The sequence below is a fragment of the Xyrauchen texanus genome, chromosome 5 (assembly GCF_025860055.1).
Source record: "Xyrauchen texanus isolate HMW12.3.18 chromosome 5, RBS_HiC_50CHRs, whole genome shotgun sequence".
NCBI lineage: Eukaryota > Metazoa > Chordata > Actinopteri > Cypriniformes > Catostomidae > Xyrauchen > Xyrauchen texanus.
This window is the reverse complement of record NC_068280.1, coordinates 3,182,277-3,209,067: the sequence shown is the minus strand read 5'-3', so window position 1 is coordinate 3,209,067 and position 26,791 is coordinate 3,182,277. Positions and strand designations below refer to the sequence as shown.

Sequence of the window (26,791 nt, the reverse complement as noted above, 5' to 3'; positions counted from 1 at the left end):
AATACGGAATTATTATTATTTTCAGGATAAGATTTGTTAAAGATAAATTAATATATTTCTGTCCCATTTACTTCACCCTAGACTGGGGCTTTTATTTTGACTCTGCAAGTGCAGTCGTGTTTATTTCACCTTCACCAGGAGCTTTTATTATGAAACGGAAAGGGCGATGTTTGTTTGACTGTTCTGAGTTTCCGCTGTCAAACTCGCCTTTACCGTTTCGCGTTTGTAGATTTGTATAACGACTTTATAGCTGTTACTAAATGTTTGGAATTGCACAAACCTGCTGTACTTCACAATTAGTGATGAAACGGTTACCGATTTCACGGTAAACCACGATAAAATTCCCCGACGGTTAGCATTACCGTTTCACATTTAATTATCATAAAAACCGTGTGCGATTATCGTGATTTGAAACTTACGGTAAATGCAGTCCACACACACCCAGCATGAGTCTGACGCATGGGCGCAGAATGCAACATTGTTATTATTGGGGTTTTTTCCCGTAAAAACATGGAAGGCAATGACAGCGCTCGGGAGAATTTCCAACGTTCCAAGAAGACCAAATCAGAAATGTGGTCATATTTTGGACTTAATAAGAATTATAAGAAAGGGGAAATTTGTACTAGATGGTAACAATGTCTGCAGAGCTTCCCAGAGGAAATTCGCAGCGAAACGGGGCAACGCGTCCAATCTGGCGTGTCATCTTCAAGACAACCATCCATCACTTTATAGTGCAACTTTTAGCTCAGTGCATGAGTTGGGAAAAGTAAATAGTTGGACACAATAAGAAATTATTTCAACCCAATTAAATCTCTCACTTGTAATAAACGCAAGCTTCCGCAAAGAAAACGTTCCTAGCAAGTGCATCGCTTTGAGCAGAGACACACAAGAAAACAAGACAGTAACAAATACATGCGCCATTAAGAGATGTACATTCATAACACTAATACATACAACTAGTACATAACAATCGTCCAATACGAATACTGAAGTCCTCCGATTTCATTTTCAATATAATCGATAACTATAACAGAGACGCTCGATGGCACCAGTTGTGTTTGTATGAAATATTATTATACTGCATTTGCTATTCCCTTATTTTATTTGTTGTTTGTTGATTTTCAAATATAAGCCGTTTAAATGATTTCAGTGCGTGTATCAGCACTTTTTGCACATTTTGCACATTATAACAATACCGTGATAATACTGAAAACTGTGATAGTTTTGGTCACGTAATCGTGATATGAAACGTTCATATCGTTACATCTCTATTCACAATACAGGTGAACTGCGCTACAAACACGAGACCCCGCCGCGGGCGTCGCCGCTTCATTCGGAAGTGCACACCGACCATGTTTATCTGTCTTTAATCACAGCCTTTGGCAGTTAATGATCAGATATGATCATATCTACATTTTGATGTTATTTTGACTCATTACAGCCCTGAAGGATCGTGAAATTAGTCTACTGATGCACTCTGTGAAACTTACGGACAAATAAAAGGATCATTGAACTCATGTTGAATTTATCATCGTCAGCAACATCATCGCGATTATATCGTGGGTATTTGATGTATTGCCCAGCCCAAGTCAAAAGTAGCTGACACCAATCAGGTTACATTTTTAGCATTCATGTTTCTTGTTTACAGCCGTGAGACACCAAAGCCATTGCAAAATCAGGAATGACTCCTGCATTCTGTTCACACTGAACACAAAAGTCACTCCAGAACTCGCAATGGTTGAAAGTCAACAGATTTACACGCACTTTACAAATTCGATCTTTGGTCAGACTTCAACAATAACAGGTCTTATTAAAGTGTCCTGTAAACACTTTAGTCCAATTGCAATCGTACCAGTCTAACAGACCTAGATAATGCGATTGTAGCTTAGCTTTGTCCGGCATGTATAGACGTCATTTGGACCACAATAGAGCGCAACAGTGCGTGCCCACTTGTGTGTGCCGGGAGTATTTTCCCCCATAATTTCTTCTATAAATTCCTTAATAAAAGAGTTGCAAGCCATGAACCAAACTGACCAGCTCTGAGGAGAATCATAACAACACAAACTTTGTTTTAAGGCAAAACACGCATGTGAAAATCGGACATTAAGACAAAGGACTGTGTAATTATCCACTTTCACGAGGGCACAAACTACAATCCCATGATGCATTGCAAATGATGTCATTGAATAAAAAACTATGGGAATATATAATACTATCAATTTAATGTTCTTGATTAACATATAGAAACAATATATTTTGTTATTTACAAATATACAAGTAGTTTAACGGTGAAGAGACATGACTTGATTACATCATTAACAGTGCATCATGGGAGCACGCGGTCGCTCCGAGGCGGGTTTTCGTTGGCCGCGATTATCTGATTGGTGGATATTTCTCTGCTGTATCATGGGTTATGTAGTTGTTTAACATGAATTCTGCTATCAAACACGGTTTCTAAACAATGAAGTTGAAATAACGCAGATGGCTTCAACGGAAGCGTATACCATCGATGAACAACCTCGTAGCTCACGGTAGGTCAGTCTTGAAAATCAATTGGCCTATAGGATAAAATAATGGGATTTTTACTTCCGGAATCACACCGTTGCGCTCTATCGGCCTTGATATATATTTTATATTATATGTTTTTATACAAAAATATTTTTTTTTTAAATGTGGTTCCAAAAACAACAGTGTAAATGTAAAATTGACCATAACAAAACAAGAGACAAATTTTAAGTATTTGGAAATATATTGATATTTAAAAAATCATTCATTTAGTTTTAAAGCCCTGTAGTAATTACACAAGAGCACATGATGACATGAAGTTTCCCATTAGTGGCTCTTCCAGGAGCAATGACCAATAAACATGTAGAGACGGCGCTCAGTGTCACTCACACACACACACTAAACACCATCAGGGTAACACATGTGAAATAATGCAATAAACATCAACTAAACTACATCAAATATAACAGAACACCCCAATGTTTATTCACATGACATATAATGAAATGTGATGGGTCATGCAGGGAATTCTGGGAATGCCCAATTATTGTTTTTTTACCATACTTTTAACAATAATTTACTGTAAAAAACAAAGAGTATATGTACACTCTTGTTAAACATAATATACATTTTTACCATTAATAAGGTAAAATCATATTTTTTAAGCTAAAAAAGGTAATTTTTTCATATTTTACTGTAAAAATAAATGTATAAATTAATTTATTTTTAATATTAAAATATTATACGTTTTTACTGTATATTTTGAAGTAACTACCAGTTAATAAAAATTAAAAAATTTTTACTATAGCAATTTTAGTCTTCTACCATTAAAATAAATGACATTGTTTATAGTGCTCTTGTTTTTTATTGGAAAAAAACCCACAAAACAATTATTATTTTCCATACACAAAATGCTAAGGGGAATTTTTGGGGAGGATTATCACAGTCTGGGATATGTCAATGATTAGAAACAACATCGATTTTTAATGCATTTAAATTTTATGTGCAGTGTCAGATTTAATACGCATAAGAAACGCTGACATGTATACCAACACACACACACACAATTTTATCTGCATCATGTATTCAGTTGTCCTGCAGGTCTCTATAATACAGAAAATAGGGGAAAAGCTTGTATTTGCTCCATAGGCTAAACATGAGAACAATGGCGCCATCTGGTGGAACAATATGAAAAATTACATTTTGAAGCTCCGGAATGAAAGAATAATATCAAAGAATTCATGATTTTATGCTTTAATGACACGGATCAAATATTGCAGTTTTAAGGGGTTTCAATGGGGACATTTTGTCCTGAAGGTCCCGAGTGAAACTATTCTGTGTATTATAGATGTATTATAGAACTGAGGTCGAAATATCAAAATTCCCCAAAAATACACACCTTTGCCAAAATGGATGTCGTTGGCATTAACAGCCAAAATGATCGGGGAAAAAAAAAGACAAAATGTCCAAGGTTGCACAAGGGTTAAAGCAAAGAAATCCAACCAACCCACATCAGATCACACTCTCTTCATTCAACAAAGCACAAACAAACCAAATACTGGCTCAATCCTGTCCTGCAGCCAACATCAGGCCATACACTGCTAAAAACTCAAATCATGACTGTCAGATCTTTAGTAACACACGAATCAGGCGATCAAAAATAAATCAACTGTAGCGTTGATGCTGATGTGTGTTCATAAATTAATCGGTGTATTTTGAAGGATGACAATGTCAAAACACCTCCAGCTCAGGCTAATGCTAAAGCTAACATGGGTCAAAATGACGTAATACACCATCAATGACAGCCAAAAGGAGTGAAAGAGCTCTTTTAAACACATATGTTGACAAAATGTGTAAAAGGTTCAATATTAAAAATGCAAATCTGCGGTGTTGTGAGGCATCGAGCCGCATGCTCGGACACTCATGCTAACAACTTCAGCAGCAAACAACTCGAAAAACACAACAAACTATCTAACAAACAACAAATGCCGATGACTTACTCTCATTGAGCACCTCCAGAAGCTCGGCGCAGTTTTCACACATGGTTCATAAAGGCGGACAATGTGATTAGACCATTGAAGAAACCAAATGTTGCCTGTTTTTCCCTCTGTCTCTTGTAAGGGGTGTTTAAGGCCCGACGAAATGCTTGATAAAGGCTCGTTTTAATGAGACAACACAAACAGGGAGGTTTGGGCTCATGCAAGCGGAATTATTTGCCGAAATGACGAGGGTGCAGACTGTAAATGTGAGGCACTAAATGAGCGGAGAGTCAGTCTCCGAGCAGAGCGTTACTGTGCAGACTTGCACATACGGTAGCCATGATGAACAGGGACGGCTGTTACATTCGGTTGTTTCCGTCGGACTGCTTCGGAGGTGTTCGGAATCCTCCGGGAGTTTTCGCGCTCGCTCGGAGGCAAACGGCAACGTTCTGCGAGACACCGGTTGAGTCTTGTTGCGGTCCGTTCGGCTTTTTTCGGAAATCTCGAAAGGAGAGAGGGAGGGGCAATCGTTCGGCTGTTTTCGTCTCATCTGCTTCCGGCCCGTTCGGTCGTTTTCCGGAATCTCGCGATCTCTCCACAATCTCGCAGTCGAGCACGTGGACGTGTGATGTGTTCTAGTTTTAATATTAATTAGTACTGGAAGAACAGCTCGCATTTACAGGACACAAGTGAATGTGGGTCAAAAGTAAAATGTGCACAATATCTTTGCATAGTTACATTCTTTAAATCTTAATTATCTTTACTGTATTGATTTTTTTATTCGTATTGTTTTCTCTCACATTCGTTATTGTATTATGTTGTATTTATTGTATCAATTTTCTGTTTAGGTGTTTTAGTGCCTCCCATGTTCTACAAATATATATATATTTTTTAATGTAAATGTTATTTCTCAAGAAAAAACAAATATTTTGAGGCAACCCGATACTTTGTTTTATTTATGTTTTTGCTTGCTAGCTAACAATTAGCATGCAGTTCCAACCTCAGCCACAAGGTGCCTTTATCAGTAAGCATTAAATCTTAGGTGACTGTTGACAGCTGTGGTACTTGATCGGATGATTTATAGTTGTATAAACTTTAACAATAATGTTTTACAAATCTTTATCAAGGAAAGCAACATTTATTAACACATGACATCCCACAATTAAAGGAGTGTGCCTCAGGTTACACAATGTATGTTTTATATAGCATTAGGGAGTTATTTCTGGTTGTTTGATGACATTCACCACTGGGAATATCAATGCTGCTATTGATATTTTGCTTTAGTAATTTGTTGTCCCATGTAAACATGCATTAAATAGGTGTCTTTGACCATTCAGTGCCGTGTAACATTATGGAGTGACACATCAGCATCAATGGTACCACTGCACTGCGTCGAGTTAAGGGAAGATACAGAGCTGCTTAAGGAAACTGTGTACAATTCATGTTAAAAGAAAAATGTCATCAAACAACCAGAAGTAACTCCCGAATGCCATATGAAACATATGTAACCTGAGGAATATTCATTTAGTTGTGGGATGTATTTGTAGACTCTCAAACATTATACACATCTTTCTTTCCTTGCTTGTTAAGAGAGAAGAAAAAACTAAGACAGGCTTAGGAAGGCACTAAGACAGCTATATATAAACAAATAAAAAATAATAATTCACCTAATAATTTTTATTTTTCACAGTGCGGTTCAGGGCTTCCATAGTTCAATAATATTGATTACCACAAACATTTATTTTGACTTGCCCTTCATTTAAAAAATAAAAAAGAAGCAAAAATGTAAACAATATGTTAACCTGATTTTAATGTGAGAAAATCACTTACTAGCCTTTTTTTCCTGTAAAGTAACAGCCATTTTTTTTTACTTTGACAACATGATATCAACAAACCCTAAAATGACAATTAAAAAAGAATGTTTACAGCTCAACTAATACATGAGTTTTAACAGGAATTAATGTGCTTTTATAAAATAAGCTTCACATTTCTGCCTTTAAACCCTCCGGAAATGTGCTCCTTCAGTTCCGTTGGAGTGACTCACTGTAACCGCCATTTTGCTTTTTTGTTTGGGTTTTTTTGAGGGATGAGTCAAAAATCCTTTGTTGTAATCAACAAATGCTGTCGACTGAATATTCCTTATGAAGTTGACAGACCCATGCCCCCCCCAACCACCTTTTTTAACTATTAGTGTAAGGCACACAGCCAAAGTAGCGCTGTGGATATTAGCACATTTAAATTGGACATTGAACCAGATTTTACTCGTACATGAAATACTTAGCAAACTTTGGGCCAAGTTATGCATCAAAGTTCAATATTTTCTGTTGGGGGTTTCTTCAGTTTTCAATTTGTTCAAAAGTATGCTCGATTTCAACTGGGGAGACTATTTACATTTTGGAGATTGAAACACAAAAATGCTTTAAGAAGGTTCAATTTTATATTTACAGAAACATACAGTACATAGTAAGTGCACTGTTGACAACGTGTCCTACAAGCTAGGTGAAAAACACAAACGCAATGCTTTGTAAAAATATCCAACTTTATGTTGCCAGAGTACTAATACACAGCTTTACAAAGTGAATATGAACCGAGTAGGACATCCTTATGAAAAAACAAAAACACTGCAGAAGTCCGAATCATATAAAATAACTCCGTCTTCCCAAAAATACAGCAAACAAAGAAAGAAATGTATTTAACACACAACAAAACCCTCCAAAAATATAAAAACGAACTTAAGAGCAGCATCACCACTGATCCTAAACCGTCACATTCACTGGCTGTGGTACATACAAGCTCAATGACACTTCCCTATGTGAGAATCTCTCTCTTCCTTTGAAGTACCCTTTCGCCTTCATTACTGTATATTACATATTCACAAATAGATGAGGGTAAAGGGCAACAGAGAAAACATTAAAATGTTTGAATAATTTAAACTTTAGGTACGCCCGAATAGGAAAGCAAAATACCAAACAGAAATCGTGTTAATATACACTGAATTGATACACACCAGTTTCCTCCATATAAAACACGCTGTTATGCTGCCAAGTAAAACCAAGGGGTGGCCGGGGACTGAGTGGGACGGGCTTGGTAAGAAGTTAAATGCTTTTAATTTACATATTGGCATTGATTTGGTCGACAAACAACCAACATATTTGTCCTCGTTGAACCACTAGGTCTCCGTACGCACACATACACACATTGGAGGAGCTTTGAGGGTCCCTCACGTTTCTTCACGAGTGCAAAACTGTACAGGCGCTCATTCGCACATCTCCTCCGGGAGCTCATGAGGGTTAAGGATTCCAGGAACAGACAGCTGGAGCTTGTGTTTCTCCTCCTGAGCCTGACGCAGAGATGCTTCCCTCTCTTCCAGAAACAGGTCTGTAGAGTCCTCGCCTGCAAACTCCTGCAAACAATACATTTGATTGAGTTGATTGTGGACGGCTGCAATGAGACGATTGGACGACTATTGGAAGTCGGTGGCTGGATGTGCGTTGATCTATAATTAGCTACAGAAAGTAGTAAAATCGAGGAGGAAGGAACATACCTTGATCTGCACCAGGAAGTCCCTAAGATGCTCTTTGAAGGCAGGAATGTCCTGATTCAAGCTGAACAGACCCGTCACAAACACCTTTACTTGAGCACTGAAAGAAAAGTCGTACGTTAACAAATGACAATATGTAACAAAAGACGGCAGCAAGATTCGAGAGGCTGTTCTAGAGCAGCTTACTCTTGCAGGTGTGGGAAGGCCGTCTTGAGCAGGTTGGCCACGTACTCCTGCACATAGCCTTGATTGTTGGCCGTGGTGCCGGCGTTCAGCGCTACGCTGATTTTACCCTCCTCTACCAGGTTAAACATGTAGGCCAGGATGGAGGCGTGCATCGTCAAACCTGCCAAATCACATACACAGAGTGAATAAACTAACAAGCAGGACACATACGCATGGCGCTTGTATCAACAAGTAAATGTTAAAATCTTAAATTGCCTAAATCTAAATGACTAATAACTTTCGTGACTAGGTGTACATTAATTCATGACAACCTCTACAGGGGAAAAACATCATCTACTTCATATCATCGCACCCACTGGTGCTTCAGATCATAAACCAAGAGAGATAGGGACAACCAGGCCTACTGTGGCCTAACTATTCCTGAACACCAAAGGGGACCCATCATTTACATTTATGCATTTGGCAGACGCTTTTATCCAAAGCGACTTACAGTGCATTTATTACAGGGACAATCCCCCCGGAGCAACCTGGAGTTAAGTGCCTTACTCAAGGACACAATGGTGGTGGCTGTGGGGATCGAACCTACAACCTTCTGATTACCAGTTATGTGCTTTAGCCCACTACGCCACCACCACTCCAATAAACCATCAGGACTGTTTTGAATTCTTTTTGTATTTTCACGTGTACTAGACAAGGATGCGCAACTTTGAAGGTGGCGAGGGCCAACATTTCTTCTCATTTCTACCAAGGGGCCGGATTACCAATACGCACACACAATGTTCACCCCCTTACTCCATTTCCTCATTGTGGGTAATCTATGCACAACTAATGCAATGTGCTTTTAAAGACTAAGTATATTAAGTTTATTTAACAATATAAACAAAAACAAATTTATTTTGTACAACTTGCATATTTGCGTTTTCAATTGACAAGTAAAAGATTTCAAACTTACATTTTCAAGAAAATTTATCAAATTTGCATTGTCCGTACATTTGCAAAACCCAAATGAAAACGGACAATGGCTGGGTTTCCCGATAACGTTGCAACTTAAGCTTTAACGATCATCTTAACGGTCGTCACTCGTTATTTTAGGATGGAGTAACGCCAGTTTCCCAAACCAGCACGTAGATTGCTGGTTATAGAGTAGAACTTAAGTGCTTCGTTACGGGAGCTGTCCAGTCCAAAGGTGCTGATCATTTTAGCCAGTATGTCCAGGTGTTTGTCTTGTCAAAATGAAAATACTGACAAACATAGAAGTTGTTTGAAACCTTGTCGAGGCACAGAAATGTATTAATTACAGAAATAAATTATAGAAATTATGATGCTTTAGCAAGACGGAGATTCAGATGTATTATCCTCAATCATAGAGATTAATGAAAGTGATGCAATACATGCATGTGACGTGAATGTGCGTGATGAGTCATAAGGGGCTTTCACGAAGCCTAACGTTTTTTTTGGGCTGGAAACTGAACAAATGCACACACACAACAGGATTAAAATGATATCAGTGTTGAACTACTCATAGACCTGTCTAAACATTAATAGATCATCTGGTTAGTTCAAGGTACTGTGTGTACATGTCACCTTATTATGCATCATGCAATGTTACTGCCTTGTAAAAAGACTACAGATGAGCCGACTGAACCAGCCATTGGAGGAAGAAAGGAGGAAGAGAGAAATTACTGCAACAATTAAGCATTAGCTCGTAACCGATTATTCAGCTTGTGCCCTGACATAAAAGGTTATTAAACACGCTTGCTAACAATAAAGAGGATCAAATCATCTTTTAAAAATACCTCTAATTGACATTGACTGAATTAAAATGGAAAAAATACTTTATGAAGTTTAATTCAGTAAAAAAAATTTATCCTGTAGTTATCAAGTGTTTTTGTCTTGTTTTCCATTTCAGAATGTTTAAAAATCCTTAAAACAAGAAACATTTACTTGAGAAGCAGCATATAAGATATGTGTGTATTTGTTCACTTGGTTATACTTCAGTGGTTACAGAAATACTCAAACCAGCCCATCAGGCACCAACAATCATGACACAAAATCACTGAGATCACATTTTTCCCCACTCTGATGGTTGATGTGAACATTACCTGAAGCTCCTGACCTGTATCTGCATGATTTTATGCACTGCAGCCACATGATTGGCTGATTAGATAATCACATGGATACTTGTTGGTGTCAGATGGGCTGCTTTGAGTATTTCTGGGATTTTCTCTCATAACAGTCTCTAGAATTTTCTCAGAATTATGCCAAAAACAAAAAAGCATCCAGTAAGGGGCAGTTCTGTGGACGGAAACGCCTTGTTGATGAGAGGTCAGTGGAGAATGGCCAGACTTGTTCGAACTTGCAAAGTCTAAGATAACTCCGATAACCGCTCTGTAAAATTGTGATGAGAAGATCATCTCAATGCTATTCTGAGATGCGGGTTGGTGCTGTTTTGGCGGCACGAGGGGGACCTACACAATATTAGGCAGGTGTGTATATAAAGAGCATTTTAATTTCCCTTCCTCTTTCCTTTGAGACGAAATATGACCGTGGCATTCCTTGTTTTTCTGAGATTCAAAAGTGTTTTGTTTGTGCCAAGTTTCCATTAGCTCCCCTGTAAAAGTGTCACTACATCTCTGCCTAGCAACTGACCAGCCGTGTGCGACGTATCCGTGACAACAGAGAATATGTGTTGCAGGATGTCACAGAAGAAAGTCTGATAGAAGCTTTGAGCGGCTCCCTCTTCCTGTGCTATGTTCTGCAGCATGGTGAATAGGACCTGAAGCCCTGGAGACACAAACACATTCACAGTGAGGATTTTGAGTGATGTTGTTTATGATTCAGGATTAAACTGCAACTCGAGTCTCGCCGCTCACCTGTGTCGGCCACGTTCCTCATGGTGTGTTTGAAGGCCCAGATGATGGAGTCCAGAACCAGTTTGAACTGTGCAGGTGGGATGGACAGGAACGCTGGGAAACACTGGGAGTTGACAGCCTGGAGAAGGTAGAAGAAATGTGTCCTGTGCTCCGGGTATTCCTCAAAGTTCTGAGAGGGGAAATAAGGAGTGAAAGTGTTGAAATTAGAGATGCACCAAAATATCGGCCACCGAACATTTTCTGTTTTGGCCGAAAGAGAGAAAAGGCCAAAAATATGAGCCGATATATATGCCTCCCCGCCCCTTATTGCTCAGGTTTCACTCTGGATCGATCTAGCCATTATCACGGCGCTACCAAGCAAAGGCCGATGTCAGCAGTGTGGAAATACTTAAAAGCAGTACCGCCGCTCCCTATACGCAAACCTCGGAGTCTGCGTAGGGCACCAAACCACATACTCCCAAGGGGGCACCAGAAAGTCCACTGGCTGCCCTAACTCGCACGTTATATGTTATCCAATGACCCGAAAGCAGTTGCGGAACACCGAGGATGGCTTCACGCTCATATCACACGAACACGACAATCCTCTTGACTACTGACGCGTGAATATAGATCGCGGACTGCACGCAGGTATTCATCTGCCCCAAGCACCAGCACAGAGAGAGACTATTCAGTGCAGCATCTCATGTTCTTGATGAGAAGAGGAACCGTCTCTCCTGCCAGAAAGCAGAGCAACTTTTGTTCTTGAAGAGAAACCAGACACTTACTTAAATAGAAACCAGTCCAATTTGCTGTGCCTAGCGATTACATTAAAATAGGTTCAGCCCTGCAAAACTTTGTTCTTCACTTGAGGCTACATCTGTCATTTACAGTTTGAGGTTGGTTTTAGTTCTATTACTGCTGTTTTGCATAATAATTTTCAATTCAAGTGGAAATACGTTTACATAAACAGAATAGAGGCCCTCTGCTGTTCTGTGTTTTGACTGTTGTTTTCATTAAAATCACTGTGTAGCATATTTAAATTTTTTGTATTTGCAAGATGCTAGCCTAGAGCTGCTAAGTTCATTACTTGACTGCTGTTTTTGCATTTGAACTTTGCATTTGAAGAATTTGCAAGTCTGCAATTTTTCAATTCCAAACTTAAAAAGCTCAACTTGCATTCATTTATTGGACTAAATGCAAAAAAAATGGTGAAGGTCGTTGTAAAGCTGACCGTTTCATGGCCAATGATTTGTATCATGCATTTTCTGCAGGACTGCAATTTATTTCTGGAGATCGGAGACAGAACACTGGATCATATTAACAAGTAAACTTGCAGACAAGTCAAAAATGGCTAATTTGGAAGAAAACTGATATGGAGTTTTGGCTACTTTGGGGCTAACAGAAGCAGTGATTGGAGCAGACATCAGACGTTTGCCTTTCAGAAATCATATTTCACCTTATAAATCTGGTGATTGTACAGCCATGAGAATGAGAGCATTCATTTGATATATGACGACCATTTAAGTGATATGTAAAAACGTTGATATTGCTACATCATCACCTCTAGGTGGCGCTCATTTGAAGCAAAGCTTAAGGCTTTAGTTAGTTAGTGATTTTACGCCATGCCAGTTCCCAAGGCTATTTTCATGGTGAAAAAGATCAAGAACATATGTCAGGAACATGTGGCTTAAAGCTTTATTTAGTTATCTTATGTAACAAATGTGATGCAAAAGTGAAGGTATTCGATGAAAAGATCAGATTCTAAGCTTTCAAATGAAACCAAATATTAGTGACTTCTCTATCCGGGGACATTTACAATTTAAGCATAAACCTATCGTACGCGTTCGTCCACAAGGTGTTAAAAAACAGGCGAAAAGAGCCTGTGTATTAATAACATCCACCATCATATCAGCTACTGGATATAAAATGTCATTAGCAGCTAATGTTAGCAGACAAAAAAATCTGTTGGTGTTTTACTAAAAACAGTAATTGAGATTCTCATCAGGTGACGGATCAGTTCATCCTTTCATATTTACTCAAGTGTCACAATGATTTGATATGACTGTCCAGATTAAATGATATCAAGAACTAACCTTGTTGATCATTTCCAAGGTGCATTCAAACACTGCGTCGAATATCTTCGGGATCTCTCCTGTTATGTGACTCCCGAGTTTGTTGACGATGGTTGCCATGGTGCTCAGCACCTCTGGTTCTCGAGCAGCTGGAACGTTCCTTTGGTAGTCAATGAGAACCGCCTCCAACAAAGGTGGAACAAAGTTCTCTCCAACCTGAGAACACAAAATACTGCTGCCAAATCTGTCTTTCTGCCTTAATATCCGCTTTCATTGATCCAGGACAAGTGGAACTAACCATCTGTGGGTCGTTGGAGCGGTTGACCCATCCTGAGATGAGTTTTAGAGTTTCTCTCTTCACTGTCCGCATGCTCCTGATCAGAGGCTGCTTGGTCACCATCTCGCCTGCGGAGGAAAAAACCAATAAGACACAATAACATTCACATTAACTCAAACATATAACAATAACCCAGATATTGAGTCTTCTCCATTTCGGTTTGTCGCTCACCATTGGTCTGGACAGCAGAGGATATGTTTTCACTCAGGCACTTGTAGACGTTGAGCATGTCCAGGTAAATGCGTCCCAGCTGCAGGACGAAGGGGTGACCGACAGCTTTGCACGCTCTCACGTTGGTCTTCAGGATGCTTCCTAACTGACGCACAGTCTCGGGGTCCTTCAGGATGTCCACATTCTAACAAAAGAGATCAATTTTGTGATGCTTTCAATCTTAGCATCCAGCAATACCTCATACAACAAACTAAAGGACTATGAAATGGAAATGGTTTTGATTTATCAGCAATTAAAAACCAAGTTATTTGATTGCTTTCATTTTTTCATAATTTTGATACCACCCACCTTGGTGGCCTGCTGAATGATGCTGTCCCACACCTGGTTGGGGAGCAGCATGTATTTCTCTATCAGGCGCTCTTGGACGGTCTGATCCGTCTGCGCTCCGATCATGTACCCCACGGCCTCGTAGAAGGTGTGCACCTGCTGCGGCTGCAGGTCACAGATGATGGTGTTGATGTTGTTGAGGATCTCATCGATGAAGGGCATCACCTCGCCAACCTGCACCTGAATGAAATGCCTCCTGCATTTCTGAGCGATCTTAATGAATGTGTCACACGCCATGTCCTGAACGCCGTCATGCGTCTCTAAAAGAGAGAGGTGAAGCTTTTCAATAAACATACATTGGGAGAAACACATCCAATGGAATCTGCAGACAGAAACACAAAGTTTCACAAACATGCGCAAGACAGGAAACTTGGTGAAATGGCCTCTCACCGTGCATGAACTCGAATAGCTTGTTGACGACGGTCTTAAGGAACTTCCAGTGGGCCCTGAGGAATCGTGGATACTGGCCGACGATGTACATGATGTTGGAGGCAATGATTGCCTTGTTGTCTTTCCCTCGTTTCTGTTCACACAGACCCAAAAGATCCTGAGACAGAAAAACAGATCACAATGTGAGATACAAAACACATTTCCTCACTGAAATAGAAATGCATCTTCAAAGCATCAAAAATCACTCAGATTCTGATTATATTTGATTTCTTTAAATACAGGCATAAGCAGGATTTTGTACCAATGAGCTTTCACCAATTCAGATTTTTTTTTTTTTGGTATCTAAAGAAGAATGTAATGGTTTTATTGTCAAGCTCTGATTGCAATTTGAAAGTTGAGTAAAGACCTTAATAACAGTGACAAGGAATCTCTTCTCATCCTCCTCGTGCATGGCTCCACTGATGGATCCGATGGCCCAGCACAATGTGTTCAGGTTCCTCCAGGACCACTCAGTACCGTTCACCTGATTGTGAAGCTTCTCTGTCATGATACGCTCCGTATCGGCATAGTCCAGATGAGTCAAGTAGACTAGCAAAAAGAAAGAACCAAACAAAGGCATAAGCCTTCTCTGCCTCAAACTGTTATTTGCTCTCAAAGCCAAAAGTATACTTTGGTCAGACACGAACGCCATTTCGTCATCAGCAGAGCGCTAGAGTACTGAATGGGTGCCCAATTTTTCTAACCGCACATTCTCTGAACGTGCATGTGCCTGGAATCATTTGCACTAATTAGTGGATCCACAAGGTGGCAACACCCACAGTTGAGCCATTGCTGTATCAAAGAAGCATTAGACGATTTAATCGGCGCTAAACAAAAGTAGATGAATGTGGAAACATCAACAGTGGATGTGCACATGAGATACCTGCATTTGTATTACTCGAGTCTGAAGGAATATAAAAGACATCTTTAAGGGTCTAAACTACTGAAGAGATGTAGTCGTGTTTCTCAAAGCAGTCGTAGCGCGCATGCGCCAACCACCTGTTTATGGGCGCACTGTCAAATGTATACTTTGAAAGGTGAGCGTTCGACTGTATGCAGACGATAGATGTTTGGGTCTAAACTGAAGTATACTTTGGCCTTAAAGCTCATGATGATTACCCAGAGTCTCTCTCATGTTCTTGTAGAGGTTGATGGAGTCTGTGTCCTTCATGAACTCTCTCACCACCTCACCCTGATCGTTCTCCACCACCAGAACCTCCTCCGGTTTGGCCATGCGGCTCACCATCAGCAGACGCACCTGAATCAATCACACATAGCTTTCAGAAAGAGCATTTATGACTCCAACTTGCACCCTTTTATTTAAAGCGTAACTGACCTTGGAGAGCACAGGCAGGTAGAGGTGTCTGCGGGGCGGCACGTCAAAGTGTTGGCTGGTGGACAGTAGAGGGGAGGTGGAAGTGGAGAAGGGGCTCTCTCTGTACAGCTCAGCAGCCAGATGGTTCCAATACTCCAGACAGATCTTAAAGATCTCCGTCTCCTCCACCTCTGACACCAGCAGCATGTAATGCAGAGCCTAAACATGTGGAAGTCACGTTATTAGACATGAGATCATTTGAGCATGTGTGTATTTCAATAAACATCTCTCGGTATGTGTGTACCTCCATGAGTGTCTCTCTAAGGTTCAGTCTTTTCTCTATCAGTTGGCCGTGCTCCTTGAGGAATGTGCAGAGGAACAGACTGAGGTTCTGGATGAAGTTTTGCTCGTCGTCTTTTCCATTTGCGTACGCCAGACGAATATTTGTGTTCAGAGGCAGCATCTGTTAATAGCAAATCACAGAATCTCATTTCAGATCAAACAAACATGGTGAGAACAATCAATTACACATTGAAAATTGAGGTTTTTCCTTAATCTCAACATTTTCTTAAGCAGAAGTCAAATAAGAGCATTTTCATGGTACTATTAAAGCACTATCTTTGAGCAGAACCATATGACGCCAATCAGAGGACCAGTTGTGTGTGTACCTGTTTCAGCTGCATCATGGTGAGAGTGAACAGGTTGACAAATTGCTCCTCGTACTGACTGACACTGACGCCTGCGATCTCTGTCAGACACTTCAGCGTCACGTTCCTGAACATCGGAACATTCAGAAACTGCAAAAGGGTCAGAACACAAATTAACAACCACCACTTTCCCCTTTCATGCTAAGCATCCTCTAAAGAACTTACACTATCAATCTGTATTATTTGATAAGACTAAGATGTAGGAGCACCAACTTGGACACAAAGCTTGCAGCAGAGTGCCGATGAGAAAAGCCAGCAGTCCTAATAATCTTCCTCTCTTTCTTACGCACAGGCAAACTGTACAATGCAAGTGCGCCTTTGTTAGAGGATCAACCAATCAATTAATGAATTACAACAGTCAGATCAAGCTTGCTTATCAGACCAAGTGCACAGATCCTGTCAACTTCCTATTATTTATGAATTTAAGCACAGTCAAGTGACTTAGAAGAACACTATGACCATCAAATCACTCTTGTTGAGTGTCGTTGTTACCTTGTACACCAGCGTGCTGATGAGTTTGGTCTCAAATATGTAGCCCAGCGGAATCCAGTTCAGGAAACGAAGAAGAGTCTCCAACGTTGCATGGACAAGAGGGGCATTCTGGGAATTCTCCTGGAGAACACAGCATCACGTCAGGGTTAAAATGATGAGGTCAGAGAATACTTAGAAAATACAAAGGCTGAGAATGACATTGCTGTAACCTACCATGACAAACTGGCAAAGCTGGAATATTTGGGAAAATTCGTTGCACATACTGAAAAAAAAAAAAAAATATGATGAAACCTTTCGATTAGCATACATTTGACAAATCAGGTTTCCCACAGCACATGCGTTTCTCTTAAAGCGGAGTATAACTAGAAAACTGTATTTCTCTACAGAATCTTTCAACATTTTAAGGTTTGATTTGGTTGTATGACATTTCTAGGCATGAAAAATCACAATTTTAAAACCCCCTGATATTTCCAGGTTTTCCCATGAATGTGGTAACCCTGACAAATGCTCATACATACTTGATGTGTAACGGTATGAGATTTTCACATCATGATAACATCACAAAAAATACCTCAATATCACGGTAATAATTTGCATTGCTAATATTACAAGTTTCATATTTCAAACATTCTTTTTTAATTATTATTTAAGATTAAAGAAATCACACAATTGGTTGTTTTAGTCATTTTGTTTGATTCTAAACAATTCCTACTGAATAAATACAATAAATGAAATGATTATTCATTTGCAGTTTATTTATTGTTGGTTTTTGCAGTAGTGTCCATTTCCTGCAGCCTAAAGCCAAGTGAACACTAAATGACTGACAGTCGGTGCCCTGCGACTCGCAGTCCTGTTTTTCGTTGTGCTGGTGCGTATATCTACACAACTGAGGTCATGTGTTCACTGGAATTAAGATGAGGTTTGGGTGATCTGATCACAAATGTACAAGCGAGACATCACCATTAGACCTGGTTATCTCTTTTGACCGCTTGTGTTCAATTTTGAAGGGAGTCTCTGATTTCATGAGGACATGCATCAATCATTACTTCCGTGTTTATCTGAATGATGATTTATCAAGACGAGAAAGAAAAGCGCTAAAAACCTGCGCACAGTTTCTCTTTAGTATTCGCAAACAGGACGTTTAGTGCAGAATTCAGAGTTATTTTAGCACAGTACCTGTAACTGAGCTTCTAGTGTGCATGCTGCTCATATCGGTGTCCCTACTGGTCATGTTCATGCATTCGCTTCTTTACATTATGATAATCAAATTTATTCACAAACTCACATAGTTTATTCTTGATAACAGTTCAACAAACATGAAAGAATAGCGCTCACCCGTTTTCAAGCTTTATTGGCATTATTTACAATAATTGTAACTATAACCTGTTGCTAGGGAGGGTAGAGTCACATGGGGTAACCTCCTCGTGGTCGCTATATTGTGGTTCGCTCTCGGTGGGGTACGTGGCGAGTTGTGCGTGAAGACTCCACACGTGCTAGGTCTCAGCGGTAATGCACTCAAGCCACGTGATAAGAGGTGCGGATTGATGGTCTCAGACGCGGAGGAAAGTGCAATGTAGAGATTTATTTTATCACTTCAAGTTTATATGATATTCTAAATTGAACTGACTGGATCTTCATTACGTCCCTAATACATACCTGTCCTTCAAGTGCTTGGCTTTGACCTGAGTCATCTGTCCACTGGAGAAGTCAAACACCTCCTCACTGAGCAGCTTCAGAATGATCATGTTGTTCTGACACAGACTCTCACTGGTGCGACTCGCTCCCACAATGTCACTGATGAATGTGGGCCAGTGCTTCGGCCATTCCTGCTTCAGGATCTACACACACAAAAGAAGAGAAAGCATTAACACCAACGCTGTGGCCACTTCATTAATATCACAATATCGTGACTAAATATGAGCAGACACAAATAAGTGACTTATTTTATCACGCTCACCTGCACCAAGATCATGTTCAGCTTTGCTATGTAAACACCCTCCTTCTGCAAGAGTGAACAGTTGAGTTCAGTTTGGATGCATTCAGTGTGAACAAACACATGGAGTTACAGTGCTTATGGATAGGAATAGTGTGAACAATGTTAAGTATATACAGTTGAAGTCAGAAGTTTACACACACCTTAGCCAAATACATAGACATTCCTGACAATTATTATACACAATTATATTTGGAGGTATGCTTGGGGTCAATTTGGAAGACCCATTTGCGACAGAGCTTTAACTTCCTGTCTGATGTCTTGAGATGTTGCTTTAATATATCCACATCAATTTCCTTCCTCATGATGTCATCTTTTTTGTGAAGTGCACCAGTCCCTCCTGCATCAAGCACCCCCACAACATGATACTGCACCCCCATGCCTCACAGTTGGGATGGTGTTCTTCAGCTTGCAAGCCTCACCCCTTTTTCCTCCAAACATAACGATGGTCATTATGGTCAAACGGTTAAATTTTGTTTCATCAGACAAGAGGACATTTCTCCAAAAAGATCTTTGTCCCCATGTGCACTTGCAAACTGTAGTCTGGCTGTTTTATGGTGGTTGTGGAGCAGCGGCTTCTACCTTGCTGATCAGTCTTTCAGGTTATGTCGATATAGGACTCGTTTTGCTGTGGATCTAGATACTCGTCTACCCGTTTCCTCCAGCATCTTCACAAGCTCCTTTGCTGTTGTTCTGGGACTGATTTGCAGTTTTCACACTAAACTATGTTCATCACAAGGAGACAGAATGCACCTCCTTCCTGAGCGGTGTGATGACTGTGTGGTCACATGGTGTTTATCCTTGTGTACTATTGTTTGTACAGATGAACGTGGCACCTTCATGCGTTTGGAAATTACTCCCAATGATGAACCAGACTTGTGGAGGTCCACAATTTTTTTTTCTGAGGTCTTGGCTGATTTCTTTTGATTTTCCCATGATGTCAAGCAAAGGGGCACGGAGTTTGAAATTAGGCCTTAAAATACATCCACAGGAACACCTCAAATTCAGTACACCCCTTATCAGAAGCTAACTGGCTAATTGTCTAAAAGGCTTGACATCATTTTCTGGAATTTTCCAAGCTGTTTAAAGGCACAGTTAACTTAGTGTCTTTAAACTTCTGACCCACTAGAATTGTGATATAGTCAATTAAAAGTGAAACAATCGGTCTGTAAACAATTGTTTGAAACAGTATGTCATGCACAAAATACACCATCGGTCAAACGTTTAGGGTCACTTGTTATTTTTTTTTTACATTTTAGAAAAATAAATTTTTGTCTACAGAACTAATCTGAAACGTTTAAGAATAAGAAGATTTTTAAGATCATGAGAAACATTTCAGTCAAGTGACCCCAAACTTTTGAACAGCAGTGTAGATGTCCTGAACGACTTGCCAAAACAATAGTTTGAAAATATTAAATCAGTGCAGTGGTTAAAAAATGAGTTTTAATGACTTCAACCCAAGTGTATGTAAACTTTGACTTCAACTCTGAGTGCCGTTACAGTAAGTATGGATAGCAAACATGCAAGTATAAGAACGAACTAAAAGAGTGGGTTGGATATATTGTAGCTGCAGTATGTATCCATACCTACTTAGGAATCATCCTTAAATACTTCCCATATAACTGTAAAAAATGAGCAATGCTAAATATGAAAAACTATATGAAGGGGGAATGGTTCACCTCTACACTGTTTGCATCCGAGGAAGTCTTGATAATCAGTCCAACAACATACTTCTTAATTCCTGTGGACACAGGCACAGCTGTCAGTTGTGTGTACAAATTATACAGTTATTCAACATTTACAAATTAAAAATTACTCTTGGACATAACTGAAATGTGGTTGGTTGTGCAAATTATGTTGATAAGCATATCTCCGATGCTTGCATGTGCAAAACTCACCATTCTGATACTCAGGTGTTTGCTAAAACATTGCCAATTTAGCAAGTACGAGCAGCAGTAATATTTGTGCTTGCCTTGGCAACCACCACTAATAAGTGTTTTGATGCAGTATACTATAATGATTGCTTGGACAGAGAATGTTTTGATGCATGTTTACAAGCTCAATATCCCAAAGAGCCAACAGTAGGTCTTCTGTCCTGTTAAATAATCTGGGGGTGCAGTAGATTGGACATAAAGAGCACCAGAGCACCTTTACTAAATGCTCTTTTAGAAAAAAAAATGTTTTTGGTTTAACACCATGCCAGTTTCCATGACTATTTTCATGGTGAAAGCAGATTTAAATGTACTAAATGAAATGGTGATTAAAAATCTAAAATAAGGAGGTAGACCGATATATCGGTTTTACCAATTAATCGGTGCATAGTTGCTTTTTGGAACAATTGGTAAAAATCTTTGCAGATAGTGGAATAATTAAAATAAAATAAACTGTGTCTCTAGGCGTGAAAACAACAATCACATAGGGATTTGTTTTCATCTTTGGCAAAATTCATCCATATTTCAACCCTCACTTCAATACATATTTTCTTATTTTAGTAAGATAATCAAGGGCATATAAAACAAAATGCGACTATATGGAAATGTGCCCCGTCAGCATATACACCAAGTCTCCAACTTAATGTCGGATTAATAACAAACCTCATTCTTTATTAAACCTCACCAGGTGAAATATATTTATATAAATAAAAACCCTTAATCTGATGAATACACAGGCTATAAAAAGCTTAATTTGGTTGATCCTTAAATATAAAGCAGTGTAACAGAGCCAAGCCTCAGTCATTTCAAACTAATTTCTTGTGTGTTTTGGATTTGTTAACAGATAAAAGTCCAATGTTATGCACCAAATATTAATTTGACCTCTACCTAATATAGTATTTTTTATTAAACCCTCCTGTTATCTTAGAAATGGCACACTCTTTTGAAAACCATTAAAAATGCATAAATCCTTGATTTAATGTACAACAGCACTAATGAAGATTACTGAGAATCTCAGGTAAATGTTACATTACCCCTCGTCCCCATGTAAAACTAATCCTTTACGAATAGGGCTAGAAGTCAGGAGTGGGGGGATAGGGAGTGGGTAAATTTTATTTTTTTTGAGTTTTTGTGGTCAGATGTTGAAATATCATATATGTTTCCGATTTAAAACCACATCTGGAAGTGGCTCAGATCAGATGTGGATAAAGAAGATCTCACACAGATTTTTCTCGTTACACGTGTGCAACAATATCCAATCTGTGTAAGATGTGTAAAAAAAAAAAAAAATCAGATTCTTTGGTGACTGTAAACTCAGCCTAGTATCCAGAAAGTCCAAAGGTGAAAGGTTACAACTGGTTCTTCCCATACTGGTCAAAATTGACACGTTAAGACAATGAAAGGAACTAAGTTTTAAGCCCTGAAAATTATACACAAATATAAATTTTTTATTTTGTTTGTTTTGTTGGTCTTGACAAAGTCACAATGTTTGTTTCCAGTATCAAAACTATGATGTATTTATAACGTATTCTTTACCTGTCTCTGGTCAAAAATTACCCTAGATCAGACATGGACAAATTATGGCCCACGGGACAGATTCAGCCCTCCACATGGTTTAATCTGGCCTGGGGCTCATGAATCCTAAAAGGGTTTTTTTTGTTTTCATTGGATATTTCAGTCCTTGCATTGGGATCCAACACAACTATACAAGCATTTAACATGTTCAGGGTTGCCAGATAACAGATGCAAACCCCCCAAATAGAGAATTATACTTGGGCAAATTGGAAATATTCTCCCTAATGTTATATTTATTTTGTGCAATCTGGAAACCATGCATGAGCGTGCACTCTTTCTAGCTCTCTCTTACCCCTTTGAACAAACTTAGCGAAAAAGATGTCTTTATTGCATATCCTTTTGATCTTTCATTCAAAATATTCACACAAATATTTCCTCAAATGGATTGAAACTATGGCAAACACAACACAAGTAGGATAAAAAAAAACTAATATTTTAGTCAAATCCATGTGGCCCAACTTGGCCCCCTTGTATTCAATAATTGGTGAAACCTCCCTTTGCCAAGATAACAGCTCTGAGTCTTCTCCTATAATGCCTATTGAGGTTGGAGAACACATGACAAGGTATCGGAGATCATTCCTCCACACCGAATCTCTCCAGATCCTTCAAATTCAGAGGTCCATGTTGATGGACTCTCCTCTTCAGTTCACCCCACAGGTTTTCTATGGGGTTCAGGTCAGGGGACTGGGATGGCCATGGCAGAACCATATTTTTGTGGTCAGTGAACCATTTTTTTTGGTTGATTTTGATGCGTGTTTTGGATCATTGTCCTGCTGGAAGATCCACCCAGGGCCCATTGTAAGCTTTCTGGCAGAGGCGGTCAGGTTATGATGTTTTTTCTGTTGGTATATGATAGAGTCCATGATGCCATGTATCCGTACAAGATAACCAAGACCTCTGGCAGAAAAACAGCCCCACATCAATAAAGATCCACCACCGTATTAAACCACCCTGATGGTGGAAATGTGTATTTGCAATGCTTTATTTTCTTATAGCCATTTTCCATTTTGTGAAGCTCAACAACCTTTCACCGCACATCATAACTTTATTCTTTGGTCTTATCCATTGACTAAGGGAATTTGTGAATTCTAAAATACTTGGATACAAACTTGAGTTGTGTTTGCAATTGTTTGAAATCCATTAGAGGAAAGAAAAAAATATTTTGAATGAAAGATCAAAAGGATAAACACTAAAGACATTTTACAGCCTTCTTTGCTCATATTTACCAAGGGTGCCAATATTTTTGGCCACCACTGTATGCCCTCTCCAGACTGCACATCTTCTGGCAATTCATAGCATTATCTTTTCCTGTGGATATGTGCTCACTGAAGGGAAAAAAGGGGGCATTCACAGGGAATCACGGCAATCTTCTGTATGTATGTATGTATATAGTTGTCTGTCCTAGCTGCACGGCAAATAGCGGTGGCCTGTCTACCAATCACAGAGGGCGATTTAAAAGGGCATGCTAATAACATCCATAGGAACGAGTTCAACTCTGCCTTACTCTTACGATTTCCTAACTAAAACTTGGTCTTAGCAGTTTTGTGAATAGGTTTTAAGCAAAAACTCCTACATTGGAACTCTTTGGAGAATTTCTAGTGGTAAGAAAAATCTTTGTGAATACGGCCCTGAAAGCCACATGTGGTGCCCTGAAACTTTCACATCTAAAAGTGGAGATTTATAGTAAAATAAATGACTTAAATATTGATCTGTTTCTCACCCACACCTATCATATGGCTTGTGAAGACATGGATTAAACCACTGGAGTCTTATGGATTACTTTTATTTGGCCTTTGAGCTTTTTGGAGCTTCAAACTTTTGGTCACCATTCACTTACATTGTATGGACTTACAAAGTGGAAATATTCTTCTAAAATCTTTGTGTTCTGCTGAAGAAAGGTATTCACATATGGGATGCATGAGGACGAGTAAATGAAGGGAGAATTAAAAAATAAAAAATATATTTTTAAATAATATCTTAAATTGAATCTGGTCGGACATAGTTAAAAAAAATATTTTCAAAAGTGTTCGCCAAACTAATCAATTTCCTCAAGGAATTTTATGATATTGTTTAATGCCATGTCAGCACCAAAGGAAATTCAATCAAGAAATAAAGAAAATAAAAACCCCTTTGTTAATTATTGTTGAGACTAAAGACATACAATGTGTCCCTCACCTTCACATTGGTTTCTTGGAAGAATTTTCCAGCGCGTTTTGATTACAGTCTCGAGTATCTGCAAAGCGTAGTACTGCAATACAGAAAGCAATCGTGTTAAAATTACAAGAGATTAAACATCATCTTAGTGTGGCAGAATAAATTATCAATTTGCTTAATGCATTTTGCTTATCAGGTAAACAAATTTTGCCATTCAGCAGTAGGGCTTTGTGGAAAAGACACACACATTTGCACCAATGTTGACATACTTTGGTCTTCATGTTCTGGGAGAACTCCAGAATAGTGTCCACTCTGGTCCATGCATCTGGGTGATCCTTCAGGTTGGTGAGGACTTCTTGTGCCAGTCTTTGCTGAAAAAAAAAAAAAAAGATTTTCATGCACCTCGTAAATACCAATCTATTCTAGTGAACTTGTCTCAGGGTCTGCAAATGACCTCATACCTGAGATCCTACATCATAGTACATGGAGTTGACGACATTGTCCAGCAGGTTGATGTCCAGCTTCTGACTGAAGTCCAGCAGCTGTCGGGCTGTGTGATCCGCCAACATGGTCATGTCTGCCGGCATAGAGCTGCAGGAGGGGAAACAAAACACGTTTAGCACTTACGGTCATCAAAAATCACCAAAGACACATCTTTGATCGCTCCATTCAGCACATGAGCTGTTCGTCCAATGGCATTTCTCGTAGCACAATTTCAACTGAATTCATCTCGATCACTGATCCAAAGGGCTCATGTCACGTGGGATGAGCTTTCCCCTTTATCACACTGAAGACAACATATAATGACTCACACAGAGTGCTGATTTCACCGTTATTGTTTAAGCACTAGTTTCCCTCCTAAGTGTGTTTTAACACAACTGTTAATTTTGCATTTCTAAAAGAGAAAAGCAAGTAAACAGACACGTTTAATCAATGGATCGCAGATAATCACTAATCAAACTTGCTTTACTATAAAACCACGTGAATTTAAGCGGAGAAGCTGCAGCTACGGTGAGCGACGAGGGACAGAACGCATTTTCGTTTCTGCAGTGTGTGTCAGCAAACCAGCACTTCATTCAACTCACTTTAGTTTATGAATAATTTTTACAGCAAATTAATATCTCACTCATTCTGAATATACTCCCCAAGAATACCCCATGACTTACCTGTTTTAACCAAAGCTCCTCTTTTAGCTGAGAAAAAAAAAAAAACGATACTAATGTGATTTTGGTTTTAGCACTTCTAAGGTTTCGTGTCCTGGAAGTGTGTGTCACGATGAGATGTGGAACAATGCCTCAGATAACAAAATAAGTCTATTTTATCTCATTTTTACACAACAACAGTGTGCAAAACCAGGCGAAATCCCAATCTGAGCATCCAGCTAGTTAGCTCACTACATAGCCATGCACACCACGGAGCATGTAATGTTTGATCCCGTCAAATTCAAGCTATCTAGCGTTATATTTAAATTATTATCTTCAGTAATTGAGTCCAAGTCTCTTCTCAGTCAGCAGCTCATGCTAGTTCATCTGGCTCTGTGTATAACGCTCTACAAATCGCTTTAACGAATCATTCCGTTACATAACAACAGCATCAAACCAATCGTTAGTTTATTATTGTATCTATTGCAGAAAAAACGTTGTTTATAAAGCAGATATCTGTGAGAGTCTGTAACCCTGCGGCTCTCCAGTCTCACGCATCACACGCAAGACCGGTTGAAACCAGTTCAGACTGGCATATTCCATCTCGGTTTAGTTTTCAGCCCGTAGCGCCGCGGAAAATTTTGGACTGCGTACACGCCCTCTGCTGCAGGTTATTGGCTGTAGAGAGCAACAGGAACGGCGTTCTGAGTTGCGATTGGATAGGAGTGCTGTCGGTCAGGATAAATCCCTCCCCTCGTATCATTTGCCCTTGGTCTCTTGTATGAGGCGGGCTTTGCATCACAGCGTGATTGTGGGCTGGACCGCGTGGAGATGGAAAATTACTGAGATGTTGCCTGCTATGTACAAACAGTAACTGACCATGATGGGTATTTTTAGCTCGTGGCATGTTTAAAATATTTAATATGCATATTTAAGATACAACAATGAGTTTATTTTCCAAATTATTTTGTTTACTCTCATGCATTCCACTAACACGACCATTAAAATACCAACATGATTACT

At 39.3% G+C, this 26,791-nt stretch overlaps 2 protein-coding genes across 2 annotated transcripts in view; both read right to left on the bottom strand.

The window, feature by feature from the left end:
* LOC127643617 (ubiquitin carboxyl-terminal hydrolase 34-like) overlaps nucleotides 1–4,790 on the bottom strand; it is a 55,484-nt gene extending 50,694 nt beyond the window's left edge. The window contains exon 1 of the mRNA XM_052126409.1: nucleotides 4,506–4,790. Within this exon, the coding sequence (XP_051982369.1) occupies nucleotides 4,506–4,548 (43 nt within the window). The 5' untranslated portion in view covers nucleotides 4,549–4,790. The remainder of the gene's footprint in view (nucleotides 1–4,505) is intronic.
* A 1,473-nt stretch (nucleotides 4,791–6,263) lies between these two features.
* LOC127643618 (exportin-1-like) lies at nucleotides 6,264–26,335 on the bottom strand. The gene is made up of 24 exons (XM_052126410.1): nucleotides 25,793–26,335; nucleotides 25,088–25,217; nucleotides 24,896–24,997; nucleotides 24,648–24,720; nucleotides 20,646–20,707; nucleotides 18,931–18,975; nucleotides 18,630–18,811; nucleotides 17,187–17,235; nucleotides 16,974–17,093; nucleotides 16,443–16,571; nucleotides 16,079–16,237; nucleotides 15,796–15,993; nucleotides 15,579–15,717; nucleotides 14,827–15,008; nucleotides 14,421–14,577; nucleotides 13,992–14,290; nucleotides 13,644–13,827; nucleotides 13,434–13,540; nucleotides 13,157–13,351; nucleotides 11,085–11,253; nucleotides 10,861–10,995; nucleotides 8,212–8,371; nucleotides 8,029–8,125; nucleotides 6,264–7,887 (listed from the first exon to the last, which is right to left on the bottom strand). Exons 2-24 carry the CDS (start codon nucleotides 25,211–25,213, stop codon nucleotides 7,741–7,743), a joined length of 3,216 nt encoding a protein of 1,071 aa, XP_051982370.1. The 5' UTR covers nucleotides 25,214–25,217; nucleotides 25,793–26,335; the 3' UTR covers nucleotides 6,264–7,740.
* Nucleotides 26,336–26,791: the final 456 nt, after the last annotated feature.